This window comes from Galleria mellonella, unplaced genomic scaffold, assembly GCF_026898425.1.
Source record: "Galleria mellonella isolate WM207_F2 unplaced genomic scaffold, CSIRO_AGI_GalMel_v1 utg35, whole genome shotgun sequence".
Taxonomy (NCBI): Eukaryota; Metazoa; Arthropoda; class Insecta; order Lepidoptera; family Pyralidae; genus Galleria; species Galleria mellonella.
The window spans coordinates 2,476,298-2,502,745 of NW_026442082.1; the positions used below are offsets into that span (position 1 = coordinate 2,476,298).

Here is a 26,448-nt window from a genome sequence, read left to right on the forward strand (position 1 = left end):
TCGGTATACACCAACGAGGCACCAGTGGAAGATGATAGGTAAGACTAAATACAGTTTAGTTGGCCCACCATGATAAATTTGACAAGAATTAAACATGATGGTTTCCAGGGGGAACCGCGTGGAGGTCAACCTGAAAGGGTATACTCGTATTGCTAGTAATGAGGCTATTAGACCCCATCACTAACAATCCCTTTCCCCCCGACGATAGGGGTCGTATTATGTGATTATGAAGAAGATTATGTACTCGTACAATATGTTCCCTTTAGAAATAACTCTTTAAGTTTTGCTTTAATTAATTTTTATATATTTTAGTCAAAAATAAACAAACACTTACGCAACCTTCCATTAATGTCCGACTAACGGATACGGGTCTCCCCGCAAGCAGAGGGTATTAAACCACCTTTACCGGGCGGCTTAGTATAAGGTTGCGTTTCGAATTTTCCTTCCCATACACTAATGTTTTGTAAGCTTTATTAAAAGGAGTGTTGACACAGTATATTCTTGCACCGTCGTCACATAAAGATAAATAAATATTAGACTTTGGTGTGAAAGGGATTGTTAGTAATGGGGTAGTAAAGCCCCACTGCCGGTAATATACCTTATCAGGTCGACCTTCACGCGGTTCTTCCTGGAAACCATCGTAGTTAATTTTTCATAAATTCGTCATGATGAGCCAACTACCCTACTTTCATCCTCACCTGTTATTATCCCCCATTAGTACCCCGCTAGCATATATTGATAAGGTAGGTGGTGATACCATTCCATTTAGGCGGGAAAGGGATTGTTAGTAATGGGGTCTAATTGCCTATTTGCTATCAGATTTCCATCAAATCGACCTCCTCGCGGTTTCCCTGGAAACGTGATTGATTTATTATTGAATTCATCACTATGGACCAACTGACCTGCTTCATCTTCACCTATCATCCCTCACTGGTGCCCCGCCAGTGTATACCTATAGCGCAAGCGGGGTTACCATTTCATTATCATATATTAAAAAATGACATTACATTTTCACCCATTAAAAAAAAATATTAGACATTTATGTGTTTACTAATTTAACTTTTATCTAAAAAATAACTGTCTAGTTTCTAGCATATTATAAAAGTAAAATAGTCGTAAGCGACAATATAAAGAAGAAGAAGGAATCATAATTATTATTGGGGTCGTCTACTAATCGACCAAATTACGTATTAATCAAAGAAAAAGTTATTTCTGGTTAGTTAATTAGAATTTTGTTTAATTCCGCTACCGTAAATGCGAATCGTGTATGCGATAAGTTATTTTTTTATGTTACTTAGTATGGCAAATACTGATCTACTTGGTGAAAAGTGGTAACCGTCGCCTATAGATATGGGCAGTACTATGGCCATAACAGAGTATACTGTGTCGTCCATGATATCCTGTAATTTTATATTTCATGGACAAGACTAAAATTAAGTCTAACGTCCATGTTACACCTATCATCTTCCTTATCATATTACACATTATTCATCTGCTTCTGAACATAGGTCTCTCCCATAGACTGTCATAAAAAATGATTTTGAGCCACCTGCATCCATTGATTTCCTGCAATGAATTTGAAGTTGTCACTCTATGGGAGGCCTACGCAGCGTTACACCTATACCGGTTATAATTGAGGACACCTTATCAGACTTGGTAAGTCTAACTTCTACCGAGAGGTGAACCGACGAATCTAAATCAATTAGGCAGCGTTTGAAAAACAACGCTACACTTTCTCATCCAAAATACTTCAGCCTTTAAACATGAAGGTATTTAACCAGTGCGTGTTTCCAGTCTATGGAACAGAAACAGGGCTCTACAGGGCTGGGCGTATGCAGAAGTTTGAATTAGCTTAGCATACTATGGAGAAATCTATGCTCGGGGTTTCTTTGTGTTATAAAATCCGAAAAACCAAAGTGACCGATATAGCCCGAAGATTGAATAAGCTGAAGTTACAATGATCTGGTCACATATTTCGAAGAACCGAAAACTAATAGGGAAGAAAAGTTTTTGAGTGGGCCACCCTGTAAAGGCAAAGACAGTATAAGATGACTCCCTACTAGATAGAGAGAACACCTCAAATGCATTGCAAGGAGTTAATGGATACAAGTGCCTCAAGCCAGTTCCTTATAGCAATCTAGGGGAGGCCTATGTTAAGCAGTGGACAATTAATGCCTGATGTGATGATGCTGATAAACTTCTACGAAACAGTATCTAATATGAACACCGCTTGAAATTGTATAAAGCTCAAGTCAGGCCTCATATGAAATACTGTTCTCACCTATGGGCAGGAGCGCTAGAGTACCAGCTCTTTCCGTTAGACTGCATTCCAACCATGGACGAGTGGCGATCTTCCACCGTGCGTTTTTCAAGGCACTTTCTTCCACGCACAACCACTCTTTGGAATCAACTTCCAGCAGCAGTATTTCCGAATTGATACAACAGCATAACCTTCAAGAAAAGATCATATTCCTTTAAATAGGAATATAATTAATAGGCCGGTAGCACACCTGCTCTGCCGTTGGTGTTGTGGGTGATCATGGGCGGCGGTAGTCACTTACCATCAGGTGAGCCGCATGCTCATTTGCCTCCTGTGTTGTAAAAAAAAATTGTAGTAGACTTATCTTAGTTTACTTTAATTTCAATAAATTTTTCCTAATGAGTTGTTATTATTATAAATGTATTATATACAGTCAATTTAAATAACTGTGGAACATTTATTACAATCTTCCATTCATTTGTATGTGGTTTAAAAATTACTTAGACCACAACTAACATTGAGATAATGTATTTTACGTGTATGCATTTTGCGTGTAATTTAATAATACATATTTTTTTTTACTTATATTATTTATACCACAAATAACGTCAAAGACGCCAATGAACAACATATTAAAGTGGTAACTGTAATATACATAGTAATTACACCATATTATATATTTTTGTACAACTGTAATTCTTATCCTTGTATAATTTCTTACACTATGCATTTTTCAAAGCAATTTCTTCCCCGCACAAACACACTTTGAAATCAATACCCAACAGCGGTATTTCCGAACCTATGTGATATTGTAACCTTCAAGAAAATTACTTCTTATTCCTTTTTAAAAGGCCAGCAGTGTACCTGCAATTTATTCAGTGTTGTTCGGGTGCTCATGAATGTCGATAGTTACTTACCATCAAGTGAACAGCATGCTGGTTTGCGGTATAAAAACAATTGAAAATGTGTCTGTTTGTCACTTTTTGGTGTCTTAGGACTTTTTGTCCCGGTCTATGAACATACAAATATAACGGTCACGCTAACGAAGTCACGGATAAAAGCTAGTTACATCTAAATATATAACTGTGAATTAAATTTATATCTAACTAGTTAAATTATAAAGTACATTACACATAAATCAAATTATAATTAAATTAGTGTCGTATAATTAAGGTTTATGACTATGGATCAATTCCTTCCGTTCTCTGAAACGACGCTGTATTGTATTGTATTGCAAAATTATACATACATATATATACAATATATAATATTATTGTACATACTTTATATTGGACACATTAAGAAGATTTAATATATGGCGTATTTACCATTTTCTCGTAGAATAGTGCAATAATGGACTAACTATTCAGCAGTTAGGAAGCAATCGTGCTAGTTGATATCATTTTTTTATACGTTCTCATATCTATATATATATATATATATATATAGATATGAGAACGTACGCGTTGCCGACATTTTCTTTCACAATTTTTAAAGGTTTCAAATTTGTTGATTTTATGTTTTTTTTTTATCTGACAGTATACACGTATACTTTTAGAATGGTCCTCGAGAAATTTTATAAATTCAGTTCATTAGTTTGATTTTAAAATTAAAATATAATAAGTTTTACCATGACCGAAGTCTTTTTTGTTGAACAAAATCTACTTCTGTTATAAACGATGACTGAAGAGAATGACGGATGATATGCTCCGATCATAATACAAAACACCACTTGCTTCATTATTGCGCAAGCGATACTTTCACTTTGCCGAGTGACTTCATTTTATTATTTTTATTCTCCTTACCAACATAATTAGAAGAAATTCGGCATTTTGGTTGACGGTTGGATCATGTAAATTGGGTTGCATTTCTTTTTTTTTTTTTAATTATTAACACTGGACGTACTACATAGTGCCATCTGTTCGCAAACTTAGCAAAGTTTGTTTTTTTGTTCGTTTGAGACAGCTGATAGAAATATTTATTTACTAGGCGTATACCGCAGCTTCACTCGCGTGAAGTAGTACATAACGTATCCTACGTGCTAAGTTAGGTTCAACGAATGCTCTAGCAGTAGAATGAGCTCCCTGCTGAGGTTTTCCCTAGAGACTACAGTATGGGGTTCTTTAAAAAGGGTATATTAAGGTTTCTTCAGGGTCCTAGTGCTGCAGGCATCCATAGGCTACAGTGACCGTTTAACATCAGACAGGCTGTATACCTGTTTGCTAATTTCGTAGTATTAAAAAAAATATAACCTATCCGTTTACCAAATTTCGTTCAAAATTCGTTCAGTAGTTTTTGGGTGAAAGAGTAACATATATCCATTTATTCATCCGTCCATTATTATTAATTTTGAATTTATTATATTTTATATTAATAAAATTTCTATTTTCTAGTTGCATAGTATTTGCTGAGGATGTAAAATTATTTATAGTATATTAAAATCTTAGTAAATAATATATCATGTTATAAGAAATCTTCATAACTTCTATTTTTTTAATTCATCTATACCTTTTTTTATGTACATGTTGGAAGTTTATTTATTTATTCATTTTAATAATTATTGTTTATTAATAAAAATTTCAAAAGTCATGTTAAGTAATGAAATAAAAAATTATTTATTGTAGAATCAATTACTCTTAAATTATAAACTATAGATGCCTTAAATATAATAATATAAGAGATCGTGTCAAACTACAGGAGTAGTAGAATAAACTGTTTTTTTTTTTATTTAATTTATTTATTATTTATATGTTTGCCAATCTCGAACCAATTTTGATAGTAATGTTTACTTCCGCGTTGGTCCCATATTAATTTTGTTATACACTGAAATACCTTTTTTATTTGCTGAACAGGATCCTGTTTGCTGCCACAAATCGTGTATAAGTAAAGTAAATTTTCATGTTGACATGCGTATTTCGTGTTGACATGCGTATTTCATGTTTTTTTTTCGTTCTTAATTCTATTCATAAAATTTACAATCTCTAAATACTTATACAAACGCATACGATAAATATTTTACATCAATTTCCTGGATGTAACGGAAATTTCAAATGAGCCATTATTGTTGTGGTTGCAATTATTATTAGCAAGCCACACGATCGACATGTATTCAGCAATTAATTATGCATCGATATCGGTCAAAGAATATTTATGTTGTAGAATGATACATGTTTTTAATAATTATTTTTTATGCCTTCACTATATTATATGTAAGTAATTAATCAAATATTAATCTAAGTCTTTCTTCCTATATTGTCATAACCTTACGGGGCGTGATAAAATAATTATAAGATCTTATACACTTTTATATAATACATATCAATCAATATTCATTGCAGTATCACAAAATACAATGCACATAGTATTTTGTGATACTGCAATAAATATTGATTGATATGTATCTTACAGTAGGTATGTACTATTACGCCCACGGTACTCTTAGTAACAAAGTACTGTCCTAATTTATCGCCGACAGTTACTATTTTCTACGAGCTTTTAGCTCTATTATTTTAAAAATTACTTAATAAAAAAAAAAATAACAGAGCTAGTTGTGTTAATAAAAAAAAAAAAAAAAAAAAACTTTAGCAGTAAAAAATCTAGTACTCAATGTTGCATCAACCGTTAACTGACCACTGTTAAACATAGCTTCCCTCAAATAGAGGGTTTTGCCAGTAGTTGCCACGCTTGGCAAGTGGGTTGGTGACCGCAGTTTAGCTTTTAGTGATGTTTTTAGAGGGCCACTGCTGCCCATCCCTCCACTATAGGCTCCCCTTGTCGCCTCTTACGACACCCACGAGAAAGAAAGGGGTGGCCTATTCTATGCTGGGTCTTACACGGTTAGTACTCAATATGAAGAGGAAATTATATTCAGTTTTTATATAGTTTTTCAGAGCAGATTAAATTAATTAAAATTATTCATGATTTCATCCACGTGACCGGGATATGTTTACTGACCGGAATATAAAATAGCCTATATCCTTTTTATCCCATATTGTACGTGTATACTAAATATTACAGTAATTGGTTAGGCAGTTAAGTTGCTATAGGGTAACAAATCAACAAACTCACTTTCACATTTGTAATATTTGTATATTAGTGTTTTATTGGTTTACGTTAGAGAAATAGGGGATAGAAAGAGAGGACGAAGTCAAGCCAACCGACTTGTCTTCTCTATCCCATTGATTCATTCGCTGAAAGTTAATCATAAGAATTGTCAAGAAGAATTGTTCAGAGTTTGACCTGACAGGATATATTATTAGTAAGTACTATCTATTATTATCATTATCTCGTATAATATATTATATCTCATATTATGCGTAAGTATATTTGTTATAAATATATATTTATTTATTTGTTTATTTATGTATATTTTAGAACATATGTATATTAATTATTACTAGTACCGCATTCGATTATTCTGACTCTTCCCTAAGGTTTGGAAACAATGCTTTTAGAATTAAGTTCGCCTTGTACATATAGGAATATATATTAATAATTAAATAAATAAAAGGAGCCGCTACATATCGACAGCATAAATTTTTTTATGCAACTTAGAATGGCAAACAAGCTGACAGCCCACCTGATGGAAAGTGATAATCGTTGCTTATAGACATTAGCAGTACTATAAACATAATAGAGTATACAGTTTCGCCCATGATACCCCTCATGCGTCGCCATTTCTGAGGACTCAGATGTTATTCCTCTGTACCCTGTAAATTCACTGCCATATCCTACCCTTCAAACCAAAACACTGCTGAAGTCTTCTAAAATAACACAGTCGAATATTTTTAAAACAGTCACGTTGCTCTTTTCTAAATATAAATTCAAATCTTGTGCAAAAAAAAGTAATAATAACGGCCAATAGCTACAACAATCTCAAATATATTTTTTATTCAATCATGTTCGAACGGAGGATTGTTGTTCAAGCCTTAATAAGAAGAAAACATCGCGACTTCGCTCGTGCGGAACCCATTATATTTCCAATTCCCGTGGGAACTTCCACAAATATTTTCTGAGAGCGAATCTATCAACAAAATTCCAGGTATGTTTTATGGGTCAGGAAGTAATTGTGATTAATAATTGGATAGTATTATTATTATATATGGCCTAGATAATATAAAAAAAAATAGTTTCTTTCCTACGATTCGTAAGCATTCAGGCGGGGTGCAGAAAAACACATATAGACTGCTAATATGGTCATGTGGGTGGAGAAGGGAGGAATTTGTAATAGTGTTTAACAACTTTCATAATAGATCCCGTACTTGCAGTCGCCTTCTATCAGCTGAGGTAAGTCCAAGTTCTAATCCATTACTTTTTTTATAACACGAACGTGGCAAAGAAGCATACAGCCCGTTTGATAGTAAACAGTTGCCTAAAAAAACTTCATTATTTATTAAAAAAAAATTGAAAAAGCTATTGTCTTTAGTACCGTCAAGACTCCTTGAAACAACAACTTATTATAATTTGTAAAATAAATGAAAATACAATTTTTTTAGTAATTAAATATATTTTAATGTAACAGTAAACAGTTAGTCATATCTGCTTCAGTCTTCTATATTCTAGGAAACTAAATAACTTAAGTAAATAACAAGCAACTTGAATACTTACGCATGAATGGTCTCCGTTCCTGTTTCGTGTGACTTCCTAATCACCTAGTTACAATATAATTTATATACATTGTTGACATACTAGCATTTTAGGTTACATATATATTTTTATTAGCTCTTTACCCACTACTTTGTACGTATTTTTTTTTTACAACACAGGGGACAAACGAGCATGCGTCTCACCTGATGGTAAGCCACTACCGCTGCCCATGATCACCCACAACACTGGCCTTTTAAAAAGGAATATGCTCTTTTTTTAAGGTTATGATGTCGTATCGGTTCGAAAATACTGCTGCTGGAAGTTGACTCCAAAGAGTGGTTGTGCGTGGAACAAAGAAAGTGTCTTGAAAAACGCACGGTGGAAGATCGCCACTCATCCAGATGGTTGGAATGAAACTTTAGTATATGGCGGGTTGTACGGTGGTGAAAATCAGCAGCAGCTATCAATCCGAACAATTCCTCAGAGCACTCCCCAGGATAAATTCGATAGAAGATGCACAGAGATGCAACATCTCTACGCAGTTTCAGTGGATCGAGCCGGATAGTAAGGCGCTGATTATCAATAATTCGAGTCGCCCGACTTTGAATGCGGTCTAACGGAAGGAGTTGGTACTGTGGCGTTCCTGCTTATAGATAAGAACAGTATTCCAAATGTAGCCTGACTTGAACTCAGCTTGTGTGGATTTCAGAAAAAGGAAAATCAATGAAATAAATCATTTATAGACAGTACGTCGTGATAACAAATACTAGATTTTAAGTTAATCCTTAGGAAAAACAACTGTGAAAACCGTATTCAATTTAGTAATTTTTGCCGGAACAAACATACATATAGGCAGCCAGATAGATAGATTGACAGACAGACGGATGGAGAAAATTTTTAAAAAATATTGTATTGGCTTCGATTTATTCTTAATGTACAGATATCGCTTTATTACAATTTTATTAAATTTGTAAGAAAATAATATAAAAATTTGCTGTAAAAACCATATAGAGTGTTGGATTTTGCACTGTATAATTGTTGGTAGGTGGGTAGGCTGGATGATGTGACTCAAACTCCTCTATAATAAACTTATTATTTTTATTACAGGTTGCACGATATAGAACACGACATGTAATGTATTTGTCCAATAAAAAAAGGGCGGGAAAACAATCTCCCGCGTTACCAGTGTTGCCAACTTATTAATAAAAAAATTTTGGGTGGTATTGCCAACATACAGGTTGAACTCAATGAGTGACGTCTGTATTGACTAGAGACAATTAAAGGTCAGGAATTAAATAATTTCACCTTTTTTTTTAATTATACATATAATTGTATTAAAACTGTTTGTGTTGCAATTTTGTAATGGAACTTTATTATATCGACTATTATGTAATATTTCACTTTATTAATACTTATACTTTATTGCACGGTCTTTATTATTTATACACATTTATACATGCAACCGACATGTATGAGTGTATGTACCTGGGACAACTTGTCCAATTAGGTAAGTCCAAGTTCGACCGAGAGGTCAACCGACGAATCCCACTTTGTGAGTGTTCAGTGTCTGAGTGTTTTCTTTTTGATGGGTGAAAATGGTATGGTAACCCCGCCTGCGCTAACGGGATACGCTGGCGGAGCACCAGTGAAGGGTGATAGATGAGAATGAAAACAGGCCAGTTAGCCCATCATGATGAATTCATCTGTATGTTGCTAATACCAGCCAACATTTTTTTACTAAGTTGTAAGTTGGCAACACTGGTAACGCGGGAGATTGTTTTCCCGCCCTTTTTTATTGGATAGATACATTACATTACATGTCGTGTTCTGTATCGTGCAACCTGTAATAAAAATAATAAGTTTATTATAGAGGAGTTTGAGTCACATCATCCAGCCTACCCACCTACCACAATTATACAGTGCAAAATCCAACACTCTACTTGGTTTTTATAGCAAAATTTTATATTATTTTCTTACTAATTTAATAAAATTGTAATAAAACGATATCTGTACATTAAGAATAAATCGAAGCCAATACAATATTTTTAAGAAATTTTATCCATCCGTCTATCTGTCTATCTATCTATCTGGCTGCCTATACGTATGTTTGTTCCGGCACAAACTACTAAATTGAATACGGTTTTCACAGTTGTTTTTCCTAAGGATTAACTTAAAATCTAGTATTTGTTATCACGATGTACTGTCTGTAAATGGTCTTTTCATAATTTTTTCTTTTTCTGAAATCCATACAAGCAAAGCTCAAGTCAGGCCACATATGGAATACTATTCTCATCTATGGGCGAGAGCGCCACAGTACCAGCTCCTTCCGTTAGACCGCATTCAAAGTCGGACGGCTCTAATTATTGACATTCAGCACCTTACTGTCCAGCTCGATCCACTGAAACTGCGTAGAGATATTGCATCTCTGTGCATTTTCTATTGAATTTATCCTGGGGAGTGCTCTGAGGAATTGTTCGGATTGATAGCTGCTGCTGATTTTCACCACCGTACAACCCGCCATATACTAAAGTTTCATTCCAACCATCTGGATGAGTGGCAATCTTCCACCATGCGTTTTTCAAGGCACTTTCTTTGTTCCACGCACAACCACTCTTTGGAATCAACTTCCAGCAGCAGCATTTTCGAACCGATACGACATCATAACCTTAAAAAAAGAGCATATTCCTTTTTAAAAGGCCAGTGTTGTGGGTGATCATGGGCAGCGGTAGTGGCTTATCATCAGGTGAGCCGCATGCTCGTTTGTCCCCTGTGTTGTAAAAAAAAAAACAGGTCGACCTGGTTGGGTATATTGCTAGCAAATATTGTTATTCGTAAATATTGTCCTGTCTTTGGTATTCAGACAGCGATATTTTATGAAATAAAAAACGATTTATAGTATTAAAAATTAAAAGATGATTTCAAAACCGGCGCGTGTATAAATAATAAAAACATTTCAATAATGACAGTGTAATACAGTACGAATAACTTTAAATACCACTCTTATTAAGCACATAAAGCAATTAAAATCGTTTATGACTAAGTTAGGTATAGCCTAAAATCAATCTCTTGAAAGACTATTTTTTTCATCGTTTCATATGTATCAGAAATAAGGCACGGTCATCACAGTACATTCTATGACGTTCATTTGTGAGTCGCTAATTTGTTGCCTTAATAAGTTTCATAAAAATGTATTTCTGATCTAATACCCAATTCTTTTTTTTACCACTGAGGTAGCAAGCAAGCATACGGCCCACCTGATGGTAAGTGGTTACCGTAGCCTATGAACACCTGCAATACCAGAAGTATTACGCGCGCGTTGCCGAGTTCTTGATCAAGATATAATTATAAAATTCCGTAATTTTCATAAACAATTTTTCATGCTACCAAAACACTTGTCGATGCCTCATCTGCGAGTCATTCTATTCTCTTTATTTAATCAATAAACCAATTAAAAATGTTGGTCGTGAATAAACAGATTTCCATAATTAAGATACTCTTTCATAATGTCATTAAAATCACTCTTAACATAATGTTTAAGGGACCAACGGAATATTAACTAATATATATAAATATTCTAAAATCCTTGTGTGTGTTAATTTTTAGTAATTTTTACAACATTTACGATGTCGAGTGGGATACAAAACTGAGGTGCGTATTACTTATAAAAAAATATTTGTGTAAAATCTATGCAAGCAATTATTTAAAAAACACACAGTTTACACCGTAAAATAAGTATATCTTTTATGACATCTATCGATATCGATATTTTGAATAATTAGACAATACTATGTATATTAATTTATTATATCACTCGTATGTTGATGCATTTAGGTGGTTACATAGATTAATTTTCTAGTTTCTTTGACATAAGGGCAGTGCCGACTCTTAAATAACGTAGACTGTGCATGAATTCCCGCCAAAATCTCTGAGAAAAAATATTATTTTTAAAACAATATTCGAAATACAATTGTTCCATTTTCAATATACTTTTGTGCAGCAGTATAAGTTGCCAGAGTCAAATAAAAAGTAAAAGAGTAAACCTAAAGAGTATCTATAACTTTTAGAATATTCTTTGTATTTGGTATAATTATATTATGTCATAAAAATAGCATAAAATATAACTGTTATTATTCAACCATATCATAACAAGTTGAAACATATTTATAGATGTATTTTAGCGAAAAAACAAGCTCTGCTTAGGACTCGGTTTTAGGATGTTGTATCGTAAATGAAACCTACACCAGTTTTCAAATTAGAGTCAATGAAATTTGATGTAGCCATTTTAATGTTAGATATCGTAATAATACTAGGTGGAAGGAAGGGATTGTTAGTAATGGGGAGATTAGTCCCCATTGTTATCAATATACCCTTTCAGGTCGACTATGCAGTTCCCCCTGGAAACCATCGTGCTTAATTTATCGTTGAATTTGTCACGATGAGGTAACTGATCTGCCTTTTCATCCTCATCAGTCGTCTCTCACTGGTGCCCCGCCAGTGTATAACGATAGGGCAGACGGGGTTACTATTCTATTATTGACGATAAAAAAAATACTAGGCTAAATGTACTTGTATTTCCTTATATGTAGTCCCATGTCCAGTAGTCGAATTATCATGTGGTTCATATTTGATATTAAAGTTTGACATAAGCTTTTTTCGCATTGGTCATCGAGGATCGAACTCCACAGAACTCTCTTGTTTATATAATTGGGTATTTTATGGATTTCCCTAGTTTACTATTCGTCTTGCTCGATATATTATACAGGATATATACACGAATGGCACGGAGGTGGCGCTGTTGCGTGTCACAGCAGTAAAACAAACGTTTCATTTCTTTTGCAAAGTAAGGTCAGAAAAAAAATATGGAAATTGGTGTGTAAAACAATTTTAAGATCTACCTAATGGAAAGTAGTAAACGTCGACTATGTATAGTAATGAACTACAATACAGACATCACAGAATACACTGTGACGCCCATTATATTCTTCAGGCGTTGCCGTTCCTGAGGACTAAGGTGTTATGCCTCCGAACTCGTAATTTCACTACCGTAAGTGCTTTATATTATTCTCTATTTCGTGCATAATATAGTATATGTTATATATGTGTAAGTATATTTGTTATTAATATATATTTATTCGTTTATATATGTAATTTTAGTATGTATGTATATCAATAATTAGTAGTACCGCATTCGAGTATTCTGACACTTCCCTATAGTTGACTGGGAGAGAATGCTTTTAGCATTAAGTCCGCCATGTACACATATTTATACTAATAAATAAATAAATAACTCATCTGTCGAACCGAAATTATATATTTTATTATAATGATTTCTTTTATTTATTTGTTTTTTACCTATCAACACAACCTAAAACCATTCTAAGCTCTTTAAGGTCTTTCTTGAAGATCGTGGAAAGGAATTGAAGAAGTCGACTATTAAGGACTTGAGAAAAAAAATAAGGTACTTTTACCGCCTATTAATTCATAAGTAATTCTATTTTATAAATTGAAATCTATATTAAATGTGAATGCACAATAGTTTCAAAATAAGAATATTAATATTTATTGATATTAATTAAGTCACATAAAGTCGCTATTTACATACTTTTAAGAGCAAATTTTGTTAGAAAAGACTGAATTAGAATGAAATATTTTCCAGGTTCTCAATTCTTTTTCTTCTGCATTCCACAACATTTCCAGTATATATAAAAAAATATCATTGGTTTGAAACAAACAAATAATTTTTTGCAATAGAAAGAAATTACATGGAAATTATTTCATTCTAATTCAGTTTTCATTCTAATCAGATTAGCCAACTATATTCCTAAAAAAAAAATAAACAGTGACTTCATTTTACTTGATTAATATCGATAAATATTTATGTTCTTATTTTGAAATGAATAATATACACAATAGAGAACAAGATGATTTATAGGTGTATTAGATTTAAATGTTTGAATTTGGAATGCGCAATCACGCGCAATGCGCAAACTGTAGAAACGTGAAGAGGACAAGCAAGAGAACAAGAATTGCGCAAGAGAAGCACAGCGGATTCAATTGCGACAAAATTAATATCCAACCCTTATTCAATTTAATAAAAAATATAAAAATCAGTTAAAAATCAGTAAAAATATTCCATTACATATACACGAGTACAAAATAAAATAAAGTGGCCTTCATCTTTTTAGAAGTCGATTTTACAATGGAATTACCTAATAGAATTACTTGAACGTATAATAGTAAAATAATAAAATAGAAGAAGCGTTGAGCGTGAAGCATTTATCTTGTAAGCATCCGATACGCTGTAATTTAATTTTCTATATAATATAATGAAATATAATCATAAATAAAAGTATATTAATATACTTTTTAATTTGGTATACTTTTAATTAAATATTTATCCTATATTAATAAGTTTGAAATAAGGAAAATGAAGTGGTGTATTCTGTAGCCAAACAAAATAATTTTAATTTAGTTTAGATTGAGTAATTAAAGTTAGAAAACTCTGACTATGAAATTTGTACAGTAAAATATTTTTGTACGTTTTTGATAGGCTATCCCCATATTTAAATATATTCCACGACTCGACATCAGTTGGTAATTATAACAACGAGAATTAGAAGAGGAGAATGTTAGTAACAGGTATTAGTGGCCTCTTCGCTAGAAACAAACTATTAGTTTGACCTCCTTGTGATTCTCCTTGAAAACCTTTATATACCTCTTGTATGTTCATGATAAAATCCTTATGATAGACTAAGTGAGTTGCTTTTATTGTCACTTAATATTTCTCTTTAGGAGAAATAGAACGTTAGTAGTGTGGTCTAACAGTTTCGTTGCTAAGAACGTACCCTATTATGTGGATCTCCATGTAGTTCTCCCTGGAAAGCATTGTGGTTTATTCTTGTTGAATTCGTTTCGATAAGCTGAGTTGCTTTCATCCTCACCTATCGTCTCTCACTGGTGTTCGCCAGCGTATACCGATAGCACAGTTGGAGTTACCGTTACATTCTCACCTATTAAAAAAATATTTCTAATTGGAGCCCCACCAGAACCTATAGCATAAGTGAACTCGCCAATTTATTATGATGTATTTAAAAAAACTTAACAGGTATTAATTCTCCTTGAAAACCTTTTATATACCTCTTGTATGTTCATGATAAAATCCTTTATAGGAGACTCAAACGAAAGTAGTTTTAATTATATTTTAAGTTAAAATAGTTTTATATATTAAGTTAAAATCTGTTTATATATTTATTTACCTGTTATATATATATATATATATATATATATATATATATATATATATATATATATATATATATATATATATATATATATATATATATATATATATATATATATATATATATATATATATATATATATATATATTGGGTTCCTTCGGATATTGATAGTTTAAATGCAGAACATTACTCATTTGGATATTCGGGATCATGCCTCGAAATATACTATTGTGAAAGAGCACCTACTATTACTTATAAGATAAATATCTACCATTCAATAGATTGCATTTTTAATGGTTATAAATTACCACAGACTATAAATATACGAGTAGTAAAGGACGCCTGAAAGATAAGCGCGAAGATTTCTTTCCAAAAGTTGAAAATTGAGTCTTAAAGATCCTTAAATAACAATATTTCTGTTATATATATATATATATATATATATATATATATATATATATATATATATGTATATATATATATATATATATATATATATATATTTGCATCATACACATTCTTAATAATTTTATGCGTAGGTGAGTATAATATCGTGTAACATTTGATACCATAAAATTTTCCTCTATTTAGTTATTAATTTTGGAAGCCTTTATTATGCTTACTTTTAATTAACTAATATCAAATTTAAATTTTATTAATAACCAATTAATTACCATAAGATAATTTTGCCAACGCTACATTTAAAAGTAAAATATCTTTCTCCAAACCTATTAATGATAGCGCACAGTGCGTATTGCGAGGCGTTTTTTTTTTCTTTAGCATAATAATAATTATTGTATTGCAGATTATACTTTAAACACGAGTGGCACGATAACTTATTGATTGCGTACAGTTCTAGTGGAAAGAAAAGTGGTGTAGTGCAAATAAAATTGAATATGTACACATGTGATGGCGTTGGAAAAAATGCACACGCGGTCCGGCGGAAGCATCGCAGCGTGACGACGGATAAAAATCATGAACAGTCAGTGGAAATCCTCATTGACGAACTAAACACCAATGAGGGTGGTATTGATAATAGAGCTGTGACCCACAAATGGATCGGTGACGACGTGTGCATAAGTGTTTGTGATAAAGACATTGAAGTGTTTCAAAATGACTGCCCTATTATTATTGATTGCTTTGATGCTTGGACATGCAACAGCTGTGGTAGAACTGAGCTGTAGTGACAATGCAACGTGTATTGAAAATATGACGAGGGAGATGTTCAGAAACTTGAGGCAACAGAGGTCGGTGAAGCTGTTTGATGTATTCACGATCGAGCCGTTAGGTACGAGGCAGGCGAGATCCAACGAAAGCCCACTGTCGAGATTTCTAAGTAATCACGCATTCAGTTTTGACTGGGCTGATTTCACGTTTAGGGTGGCGAAACCTCAAGACAGAAGTGATGTTTTGGATTTAGAAGTCTTTGAAGGCAGATCTGCTAAAGGTCAGTCAATATTATTAAAATTCTCTATTCTTTATAATACTAAACATAAAGTTTCAAATAAAAGAACGTGAAATGAGTTTTTAATATATTAGTAATTAAGAATCCTTAAGAACTTGAAATGGCTGTAACTATTCATAATAAAATCTCGAGTTAAGGACAATTACTGCCTGATGAAGAATCGTCTTCCAATTAGAATAATAATGGCTTATTAAATCTAAGGAACCCATACAATAAGGTACAATTTATTAGTACCATCGGTTATGAACAAAGTTGTCAAATTAAACGTAATAATGTCTAGAGAAATTTTGCTGGAAAATACAAGACAGGAATAATAGTGAACTATTTAATCCTTTTTGTTACCCCATAACTTCGTCAGTTATTAATCGATTGGGAAAACTCTTTCTTTATCTAAAAGAAAATACTTTTAAATTAGTTCTGTAGAAATTTTATCAAAATCGGTTCATTAATAAATTACTAAAGATCTTAAATCAAAATTACTGATTTTGCCACATTTGAAATTTATTACTTTATACAGAGTAATCCTACTCGAGTATTGTTTATAAGGTGAAACATCAAATCGATGCTTTTTACCCTATTCGATTCTTATGGGGTCAATTTTCAAAAGACATTCGACATTTTTCCAGAGGGAGACATTGTACAAAAGTCGATTGCTTGGGTACCTCTGTCCCATTCGTGTTTCAACCGTGAAGCAGTTGTGTTTGCATGGCTGTGTTTCGGTTTTAAGGGTGGGATATGGCGTAAATTTACACGGTACAGAAGAATAACACCTGAGTCCTCAGGAATGGCAACACATGGGGGGTATCATAGGTGAAACAGTATACTCTGTTATGTCCATGGTACTGCTCATGTCTATAGGCGACAGTTACCACTTTCCATCAGGTGAGCTGTCAGCTTATTTACCATTTTGAGTTGTATAAAAAAAAATCCTTATAATGTAATGTACTCATATTACATGTAACCTAGTTATAACTTTTAACCTACACCTGTTTTAATCCATTTCTCAAGTACTCATAAAGTATTGGGAGTAAACAACGTTAAAATTGTATATTACAAATTTGAAAGCTTCTTGTGTAAAATGTGCCCGAATTATTAAGAACAAAAGATATTATCTTAAAAACATCAGCATTACTTTTCATTACAGTGAAATACCCGCAGAGAAAAAGGTTTATTATGATAATCATAAAATAAATAAATTAGATTCCAGAGTACCTTCAAGTGAGCAGAAAATTTTATTTTTTCCGCAAAAAAATAAACTAATTATTGTTAGCTACTTCGTTCTATTCTGTTATTATATATAACCGTTAACAGTCTACTGCTGAATCTCCACTGGCCTCCTTCTTGAGGAGGGGTTTTGCCAGTAATACTATTAGCAGATGAATACCTACTAAACGTGGCAACTACTGGGACTGTGGGAAGGGATTGTTAATAATCAAGAGATTAGTCCCCATTGCTATCAATATATCCTATTAGGTTGACCTCCACTCGCTTGCCCTTGGAAACTATCGTGACAAATATATCCTTGAATTTGTTACGATGGGCTACCTTTTCATTCTCACCTATCATCCTTACTCATGCCCCGCCAGCGTATACCAATAACGCATGCGGGGTTACCATGCTATTTTCACCCATTAAAAAAAACTACTGGCATTAACTACTACGTGGAATCGGCAGTTAGGTTTTGATGATTTTTTATGAGGGACGCTGCTGTCCATTCCTCGACCATTAATTTCTCTTAATCTACTGTTCTGAAACCCACGTGAAAGGAAAAGGAATTCTTTTATTACTTAAGCAGTATAAGGGATCTTATCTAAACTAGATATTTGAAAAGCAATAAAAATAATCTAATCGCAGAAAAAATAAATTTTGTATATATGAATATATATGTATATATATATTACTTTTTTATTATCATTACCTGTTTACTTTTATTTTTCTTTAGATAAAATTATTAAAAAGTAGCGATAGAATCGATCATTTAGGTCATGGATAGCCATAAGGAGTAATGTATGTATATGTAAACTATGTTTTAAAAAAGGTATTAAATAAGCAATTGATGGATGTAAAGGAAGGATAGAATATATTAAAAGAAGGTTAATATGGATCAGTGAAAGGAAAACATACTTCGTCAACCCTAATAAACAAGATAAAGCAAGTTGATATAATTATTATATGGATAATTTATTATTTCAGCCATTAACTGTTCACTACTAATTATAAGCCTTCCATATAAGGGGAGTTTTGTCAGGTTTTGGCGATCTTTATATAGATAATAATAACTAATAATATTTAATTTAATTTAAATAATTTCCATAAAATGCCGAGTACAAGAAACTAAAGAAGATATATTGATATCTTCAATGATAATAGAAAACATTGTGTGTTACTAGTCATTCATGTTATAGTAAGTTTATTCGCAAATAATAATAAACCAAAAATATAAGATTGTTTTTCACAAAAAAAAAATGGACTTAAATTGTAGCAAAACCAATTGCTTTAAAAATAAAAGTAGTTAACTGATTTTCATAAAATTTCTGTGAGACCAATTTATAGATTAGTTGGAAATTAATTTTCCAAATTGACTTACTACTAACGAAACTCCGTTAGTAGTAAGTCAATTTGGAAAATTTTTAATTTTTATTAACTCATAACCATGAGTTAATAAAAATTAAAAAAAAATGCAAACGAATCGAGAATCTTCTTTTTGAAGTCGATTGACAAATACGAGAAGAGGTGATAAGTTAAACTCTGCTACGTTGAATATGCTCACGCAAAATGAATAACCTATTTCTCTTTGAGAAAAATTATCAGTTTCAAAAGTGGATTACTCCCATAGAAGCATGTTAATGATTTCAATATTATTCTGTATATTTTAACTGATTAAAAAAAATAAAAAATGTTCTCTAATTCAATATATTTTTTTTATATTTGTTACCTCCGTTATTTATAGACCAATTTAGTTTTTTTTTTATGTAAACAAATGTACGTTCAGGTTAGTTCCGTAAAAATTTTATTAAAATCAATTTACTAATTTAGTTTATAAATCGAAATAATTGAAATCTGTTTTTGTTATTGGAACAAAACATTTATGGTATTTTATGGCAAATATTTTAGCCACCACCCACTACATCAAACCTTGTTTTGATAAATACAAATACAACAAATAAAAAAGTAATTAACCAATCACCTTAATTTATATAGATAGACTATTTCCATACAAATGCTTCGAGAAAAGCGGATCGATTTTTTCATAGAATTTTGCGTTATAAATAGTTATGAATGATTCCTTAAGTTAAGAACTTCTATATTTATTTTGTCTTATAAATTCTTCCCCTTATTAATGAACAAAAACTCATTTTATTCATTAAATAATTAAATATAGATACATCAAGATACATTGTGTGCGTAAGTATATAGAACATTAATAAAAAAATGAGTCAGCTATTTGTAAAAAAGTTGACTCGCTTTTGAGGCTAGATGCTCTATCTATGCAATTTAAGCCAAATATCTATTTAGCAACCATTCTGGAGTAATTTACCTACTCAGTAATTGATTTTTCTTTACATATATGGTAATATATCTATTAACATTACTTGTATTCGTAGATTAAATATTTTAGTGCTTAGTTCTAATCAGAAATAGATTTATTGAAGTGCATAACAGCTTATAATTTCCGTGGCAATGGCATTACCGTCGATAATTAACACGACATGCCGTGCAATCGTGTTCCGGCTTTCGTTCCGGGAAATCATAGTTCTTGAACATGCTGTTATGTATTTTAACGTTATATATGCCAATTAAAATAATTTAGAAATTATTTTTTAATTTATGACTGTGACTGCAGTTCACGGACAATGTCTTAGTCTTTTAAATCGTTTTCGAAAAGTCAAATTGCATTCAGCTTTACGCAAGCTGAATTACATTTAATTTTTTTTAAACGAATTGAGTAGAATTATTGAACAAATAAATAAATAATTAATTGACAAACGAATTAATTAAATATTAACGAATTGTGAAGTAACAAAATAACAAAATTCGGTCATAATTTAAATTTATTTTTATAATATCTTCAGTAATCAATAGAGTTCATTTTGGTGTTGGTTCTATACTCATTTATTTTTGCAAAGTCTCGCTTGCAGAGTTAAATTTCTTTGTAGATACGAGTTCGAGATAGGGTGCGAGTTCGAAATTCAAATTTTTAAACTTACCAAATCTGTTAAACATCTTAAAATTATTATCTAATGAAGATTTGTTATATTAATAATTTAATTCGTAATTTATCAGTATATTTATTTATTTATTTATAAAAATGGTTATTTTTTCTAATCTCACTACATTACTACGCGATATAAAATTGATATCGACAGTTTGATTTGTAAAATATAAAAAGTTTTTTATAGACTAAAATCTACTTTTATGTTACCGAATTAGACTATTGACTAGAAATTCAGTCGGTTTTGGATAGAGAAATAGAATTTTCAAAAATAATATATGGTCTATATTACTGGCTGCTAATTTTACTTTCTATAGGCGAATGTATTTGTAAAAACAAACGATCAAACTTTTTCTCTTTTTCAAATTAGTATAGACAAATAATTCACAACTTTTTTTAAATAAATTTGAAGAAGCAAAGAAATAAAACTATTGTTGGCAATATATTCATATACTTTGTACATTGTTAATACATAGACAAAATGGTTTTTGTTGCCTATGACAGTAAGAGGATTTAAATTGAACCCTAGCCTATACCTACAGTTATACGCCATCTATCGGTTCGTTACTTCTAACAAGAAATATCAACAATGTAATTGTCTCATCATCAGAGAGAATATAATTATCTACAATAGGTATATGTAGTACAAGTGCATTATTAATGCTTCAAATACTCGAGACCTTATTGTTTAAATGGATATATTCGTACCACATTATCTTGTCTTATGAGTACTTAGTTATAAGCTTAGTATTTATATATATGTATATATATTTGCACGTGCTTATATTAGTATCTTCTTGTACTACCTTTTAATTTTTTGCCATACTTTGTACAAAAGTCGTTTGCTTGGGTACCTCTGTCCCATTCGTGTTTCAACCGTAAAGCAGTTGTGTTTGCATGGCTGTGTTTCAGTTTGAAGGGTGGGATATGGCGTGAATTTACAGGGTACAGAGGAATAACATCTGAGTCCTCAGGAATGGTAACGCATGGGGGGTATCATGGGCGAAACAGTATACTCTGTTATGTCCATGATACTGCTCATGTCTATAGGCGACGGTTACCACTTTCCATCAGGTGAGCCGTCAGCTTATTTGCCATTCTAAGTTGTATAAATTTTTTTTTTTGTGAAATTTCGACTACCTTCTTAAAAAAAGTTTCAATGTAAAACGCGATTAAAATGAATAAAATAGAGAATTTTATTTTTTAAATTACATAGAATCGGCGTTTTGACTCCATAAAGTAACTCGCCTTTTGCTCAATGCTAGTACGAATTCTCTTATGAAGTAATTTTGCGATCTTGGCGATTTTGGGTTTTGCGGTCTATTTCCGATATGCAGTTTTGGTCTTCGCGACTGAGTGTCTGGGAACTCAATTGTGTATAACTCGAAAAGTTTTGCTCCTAAACATTTCAAATTTTCTGACAATATTTCTTATAAATTGTAATATTAGAAAAAAATAGAAAAATCGTTTTGTTAATCCTTTTCCTTGCTTAAATAAAATAAAACGGTTATTATAATAGCCATAATTATTATACATTTATTAACGTTTTTATTATAAAATAAATAATGATACTATTTTATTATGCAACTTAGAATGGCAAGCAAACTGACGGCCCGTTTTTTTTTATACCACTGAGGTGGCAATCAGACATACGGCTTATCTGATGGAAAATGGTATCGTCCTTATAAACTTGAACTGTACCATAGACATGACAGAGTATACTGTATAATCAATGGTACCTATTATGCGTTGCCATTCCTGAAAATTAAGTTCATCATCGGTGTTATGCTTCTGTATGCTGTAATGTCATTGCTATACCCTACCCTTTAAACTGAAACAAAGTCATGGGAACACAACTGCTTCACAGCAAAACACGAATAGGACAAATGTACCCAAGCAGACAATTATTGTATAAAATCTCTCTCTGCTAAATACTACTGCGAATTCCGATTATCTTTATTCAAATAGAAACATTTACAATTACTTTTAAATCGTCATTTTTTTATAAATTTACTGCAAAGTTCGGGAAGTTGTTATCTCTTGAGAAGAGACCGCAAGAAACTCAATACTTACTTTAAATGTCTGTTAACATTATGTGTATTTATTTAAATATATTTCCCAAGAGACTACAGCATGGGGTTCTTCAAAAGGGGGGTAAATAGGGTTTTTTCAGGGTCGGCAACGCGTAATATCTCTGGTATTGCAGGCGTTCATAGACTACGGTAACCGCCTACCATCAGGTGGGCCGTATGCTTGTTTGCCACCTCAGTGGTATAAAAAAAATGTATTATAGCTAAAATTACATGGATACTAAAAGCCTAACACCATACACTTTTGTCATTCAAATGATTATTTTATTTTATTATAATATTTAATGTCCATTCCCGTAAAATACCTTTTTCTAAACAATATTCGGAACAGCAATTCTTTATTTCTACGTATTGTTAAGATAATTGAGATCGCTGTTTTTAAGAAACAGTTGAAAATTTCTGCGTATATACAAAAAAGTTTGCATATGCAATATCTACACATTCACAATTTAAGATTGACAAGTATATTTTACAGCGAAATTGCGATTTCATTCGCGAACGCACTGAATACTTGTGGATTTACGACGAGACGTTTTGCAAATACTCTTGTATCAACAAGCAATTATTTGATCTGCAAAAAATCAAACATCACAAAATTGAATTAATTCAGTTTAAATTAAAACGCGATTATCACGAGGGTGTACTGTAGACTGTAAAGTAATTGTGAAAATGAGTGAATAGAGTGTAACTATTAAAAAAATATATCAAAATAAATTTCATCATCATCATAACAGCCGAGTAAGAAAGAGTGATTTAGCTAGTAATTGCCACGATTGGCAAGCGGGTGGCATTGTAGTTAGACTTTGGGTTATGTTTTAATAGAGATGCTGGGGTCCATACGTTAAGTACCTCTTAAGTCGCCTCTTATGACACGTATGAGAATGGTAGGGCGAATAGAATAGAATAGAATAGAATAGAATAAATATTTATTGTGAGCTGTACATTAGAATTTTTCGTAAGATGTTATTAACGTCTTAAAGGAAAACAGCCTACCCATACATCGGGCATACAATACGATTAATTACATAACATTAATTATTTTACAGTCATACATTAAAATCGTCAATAAAATTGAAAATAATATTTTATTTTTTAGCATGTCAATCAACAGTCACAAACTAACTCATGGTCACCATTAGAACATATTAATTATCATCTTATATATTAATTAAATTATTTATAATGTCAATATATATATAAAAAAAAGAGCTTGTTCTATGCCAGAAAAAAAGACATACAAATAGAGTTGAAACGTAATAATTTCAAATATAATAAAGATTCTTAATTGCTTATTTTTTAAATCATGATGGGTTTAATACTGAATGTAAAATATTTTACAGACTACAAAGGATTTAGTTTTTATTAATATTGTAAATGTGGAAATGATATTGTTTCATCCCTTTTCCACCTTAACTGCTCAACCAATCATCATCAAATTTGTTATTCACGTATTATCAACATAATAGGTTACACGTTCGAAGTCATAGGTAAAAAGCCGGTCAAATGCGAACCTAACTCGTGCAACAAGGGTTCCGTACAAGATCATCAAGTTTAAAAAGACTTTTTTTGTGACAGAATTACAAATTAACAGTTTAAGATTTTTTTCCTGTAAGATCAATTTCACTAAATTTCATGAAGTACCCTATAGGGTTTGATTCCCTTTGCGAATGTCAAAATATGCGATATAAATAGAACAAACGGTCATATCTCTTGGTTGCGTTGATGTAGAAGTTTGATTTCTTCAATGTTTTAAGAGATTGCAGATTTGAAGTATTTGATATTAATTTCAACTTAATATCTTCATGCATTCCTAAGAAAAACGGTCTTGACAGACAGAAGAATGGATGGATGGACTGACAACGAAGTGATCCTATAAGGGTTCCGTTTTTCTCCTTGGAGATACGGAACCCAAAAAACTAGTTTAAAGTAATCTCTGTTTAAATTTATTGAATATTTCGTTCACAGCGATTTTTAATAAAATTATTTTGTCTCCATTGTCTGTAAAATAATAAATTTAATATACCTATCTAAATAAGAATTTAATTAATTAATTAATTTTAATTGAAAATGTTTATAGTAGAGTGCGTTGTAGAATAAAGGATTTTCCCAGACAATATTTTATATACAAATACATGATTATTAAAATCTTATCTTTTGAAGTTTAGAAGGCTTTTGAAGTGACTTTGAACAGAATAAGTTTCTGAATTGGGCTGAATGTTTTGCGTGTATATTAAGAACTGTTATGTTATGCTTTTTAAACCGATTTTAATTAATATAGTTTATTTAGTTACTGCCAGAGATGTCCTCGTATAATAATTTGTGCGTTTCTAAAGTAAGGGCGTACGGGTTTGTGACCCCGGCCTCCAAAACTACTTCAGTTTCCGACGAGTATCCCCTTCACAACTGCAGTAACCGCTTTTCTGCCATATGTGAAAAAGAGAAAAGTGACTACTGCAGGAAAAGGAAGTTGATGAAAAAGTAGTGTTGGATATATATCCAAAATTACTTTTTCGTCAACTTCCTCTATTAAGTTCTAAGTTTTTCTTCAATGCTTTTCTTCATACCGTGGGTGATATGCTGTCCCAAGGAGATTTCACGTCAGACAAACGGCCAGTTGTAAATCCAAAAGCCAAATCCTTATGTAACATAAATAAAAAATAATATATAGTTTCTCATATGCAATATGGAGATTGTAAAAGTAGATTCAAAATAGTTGTTATTTCATTTTATCATGGCTATTTTGTTTTAAAACTGAGATACGGTTTGAGTCTTTGACAAAATTCTATTTAGATAAATAGAGCCGTCATTTCACAAAAAAAAAATTGTGAACCTACTATATATGATATGTTCCTAATAATTTTTAGAGCTGTAAACATCTACTTAGAGAATTATACTTATTGACTTTGCCATCGATGTATATTTATGAAGGTTGTCTATTTATTAAATATTTCTCTGATCTCTTTAAAAAAAAAAAAAAAACTAATAATATTTAGATCTAATTACACAAGAAGACGTCCAATTAGCGTATTACTTATTAAAAACATCATATTATCTAGCTCAAATTGTTGTCCTATAGCAATTAACGTTATAACATTATAACAAAATATTTAACAAATTGCCTGAAGAGCGAAAACAAACAACTTAATAAAAGCTACCTCGGGAAGGAATTATACGGGTATAAACAATTGTTTTTACAATGTTACTCGTAATGAATAACTTTCTCATAAGAGATGATGTTCGTATGATTGTTTGTTATTATTTTCCACACATATACAAGTATAATATATATAATTAATTAACGGACTAAATTATTTTCGTCTTCATACTACTGTGTTTTCTCTCTCGTATTGTGATTGTGACTTATTGGATTGTTGTTTAAGTTTTTGGTGTAGTATTGTTTTCGCTTAAGAACCATGTATGTAATATATCTAATTGCTAAATATTATACGTCTGAAATAGGTATATTATGGATGAAATACCTGAATTGCAAGACCTTGTATACACCCATTATGAACGATAAAGATAATATTAATACTCGTATATATTCCGACCCTAGAATTGGGAAATATATAGCAATATATACATATTGTATA

The 26,448-nt window shown here is 31.7% G+C and overlaps 2 protein-coding genes across 2 annotated transcripts in view; one reads left to right on the forward strand and one right to left on the reverse strand.

The window, feature by feature from the left end:
- The window catches only part of LOC113514504 (uncharacterized), a 408,650-nt gene that overhangs the window by 36,540 nt on the left and 345,662 nt on the right, over window positions 1-26,448 (reverse strand). The window lies entirely within an intron of this gene.
- LOC113514509 (uncharacterized) overlaps window positions 16,066-26,448 on the forward strand; it is a 37,522-nt gene continuing 27,139 nt past the window's right edge. The window contains exon 1 of the mRNA XM_031908257.2: window positions 16,066-16,534. Within this exon, the coding sequence (XP_031764117.1) occupies window positions 16,201-16,534 (334 nt within the window). The 5' untranslated portion in view covers window positions 16,066-16,200. The remainder of the gene's footprint in view (window positions 16,535-26,448) is intronic.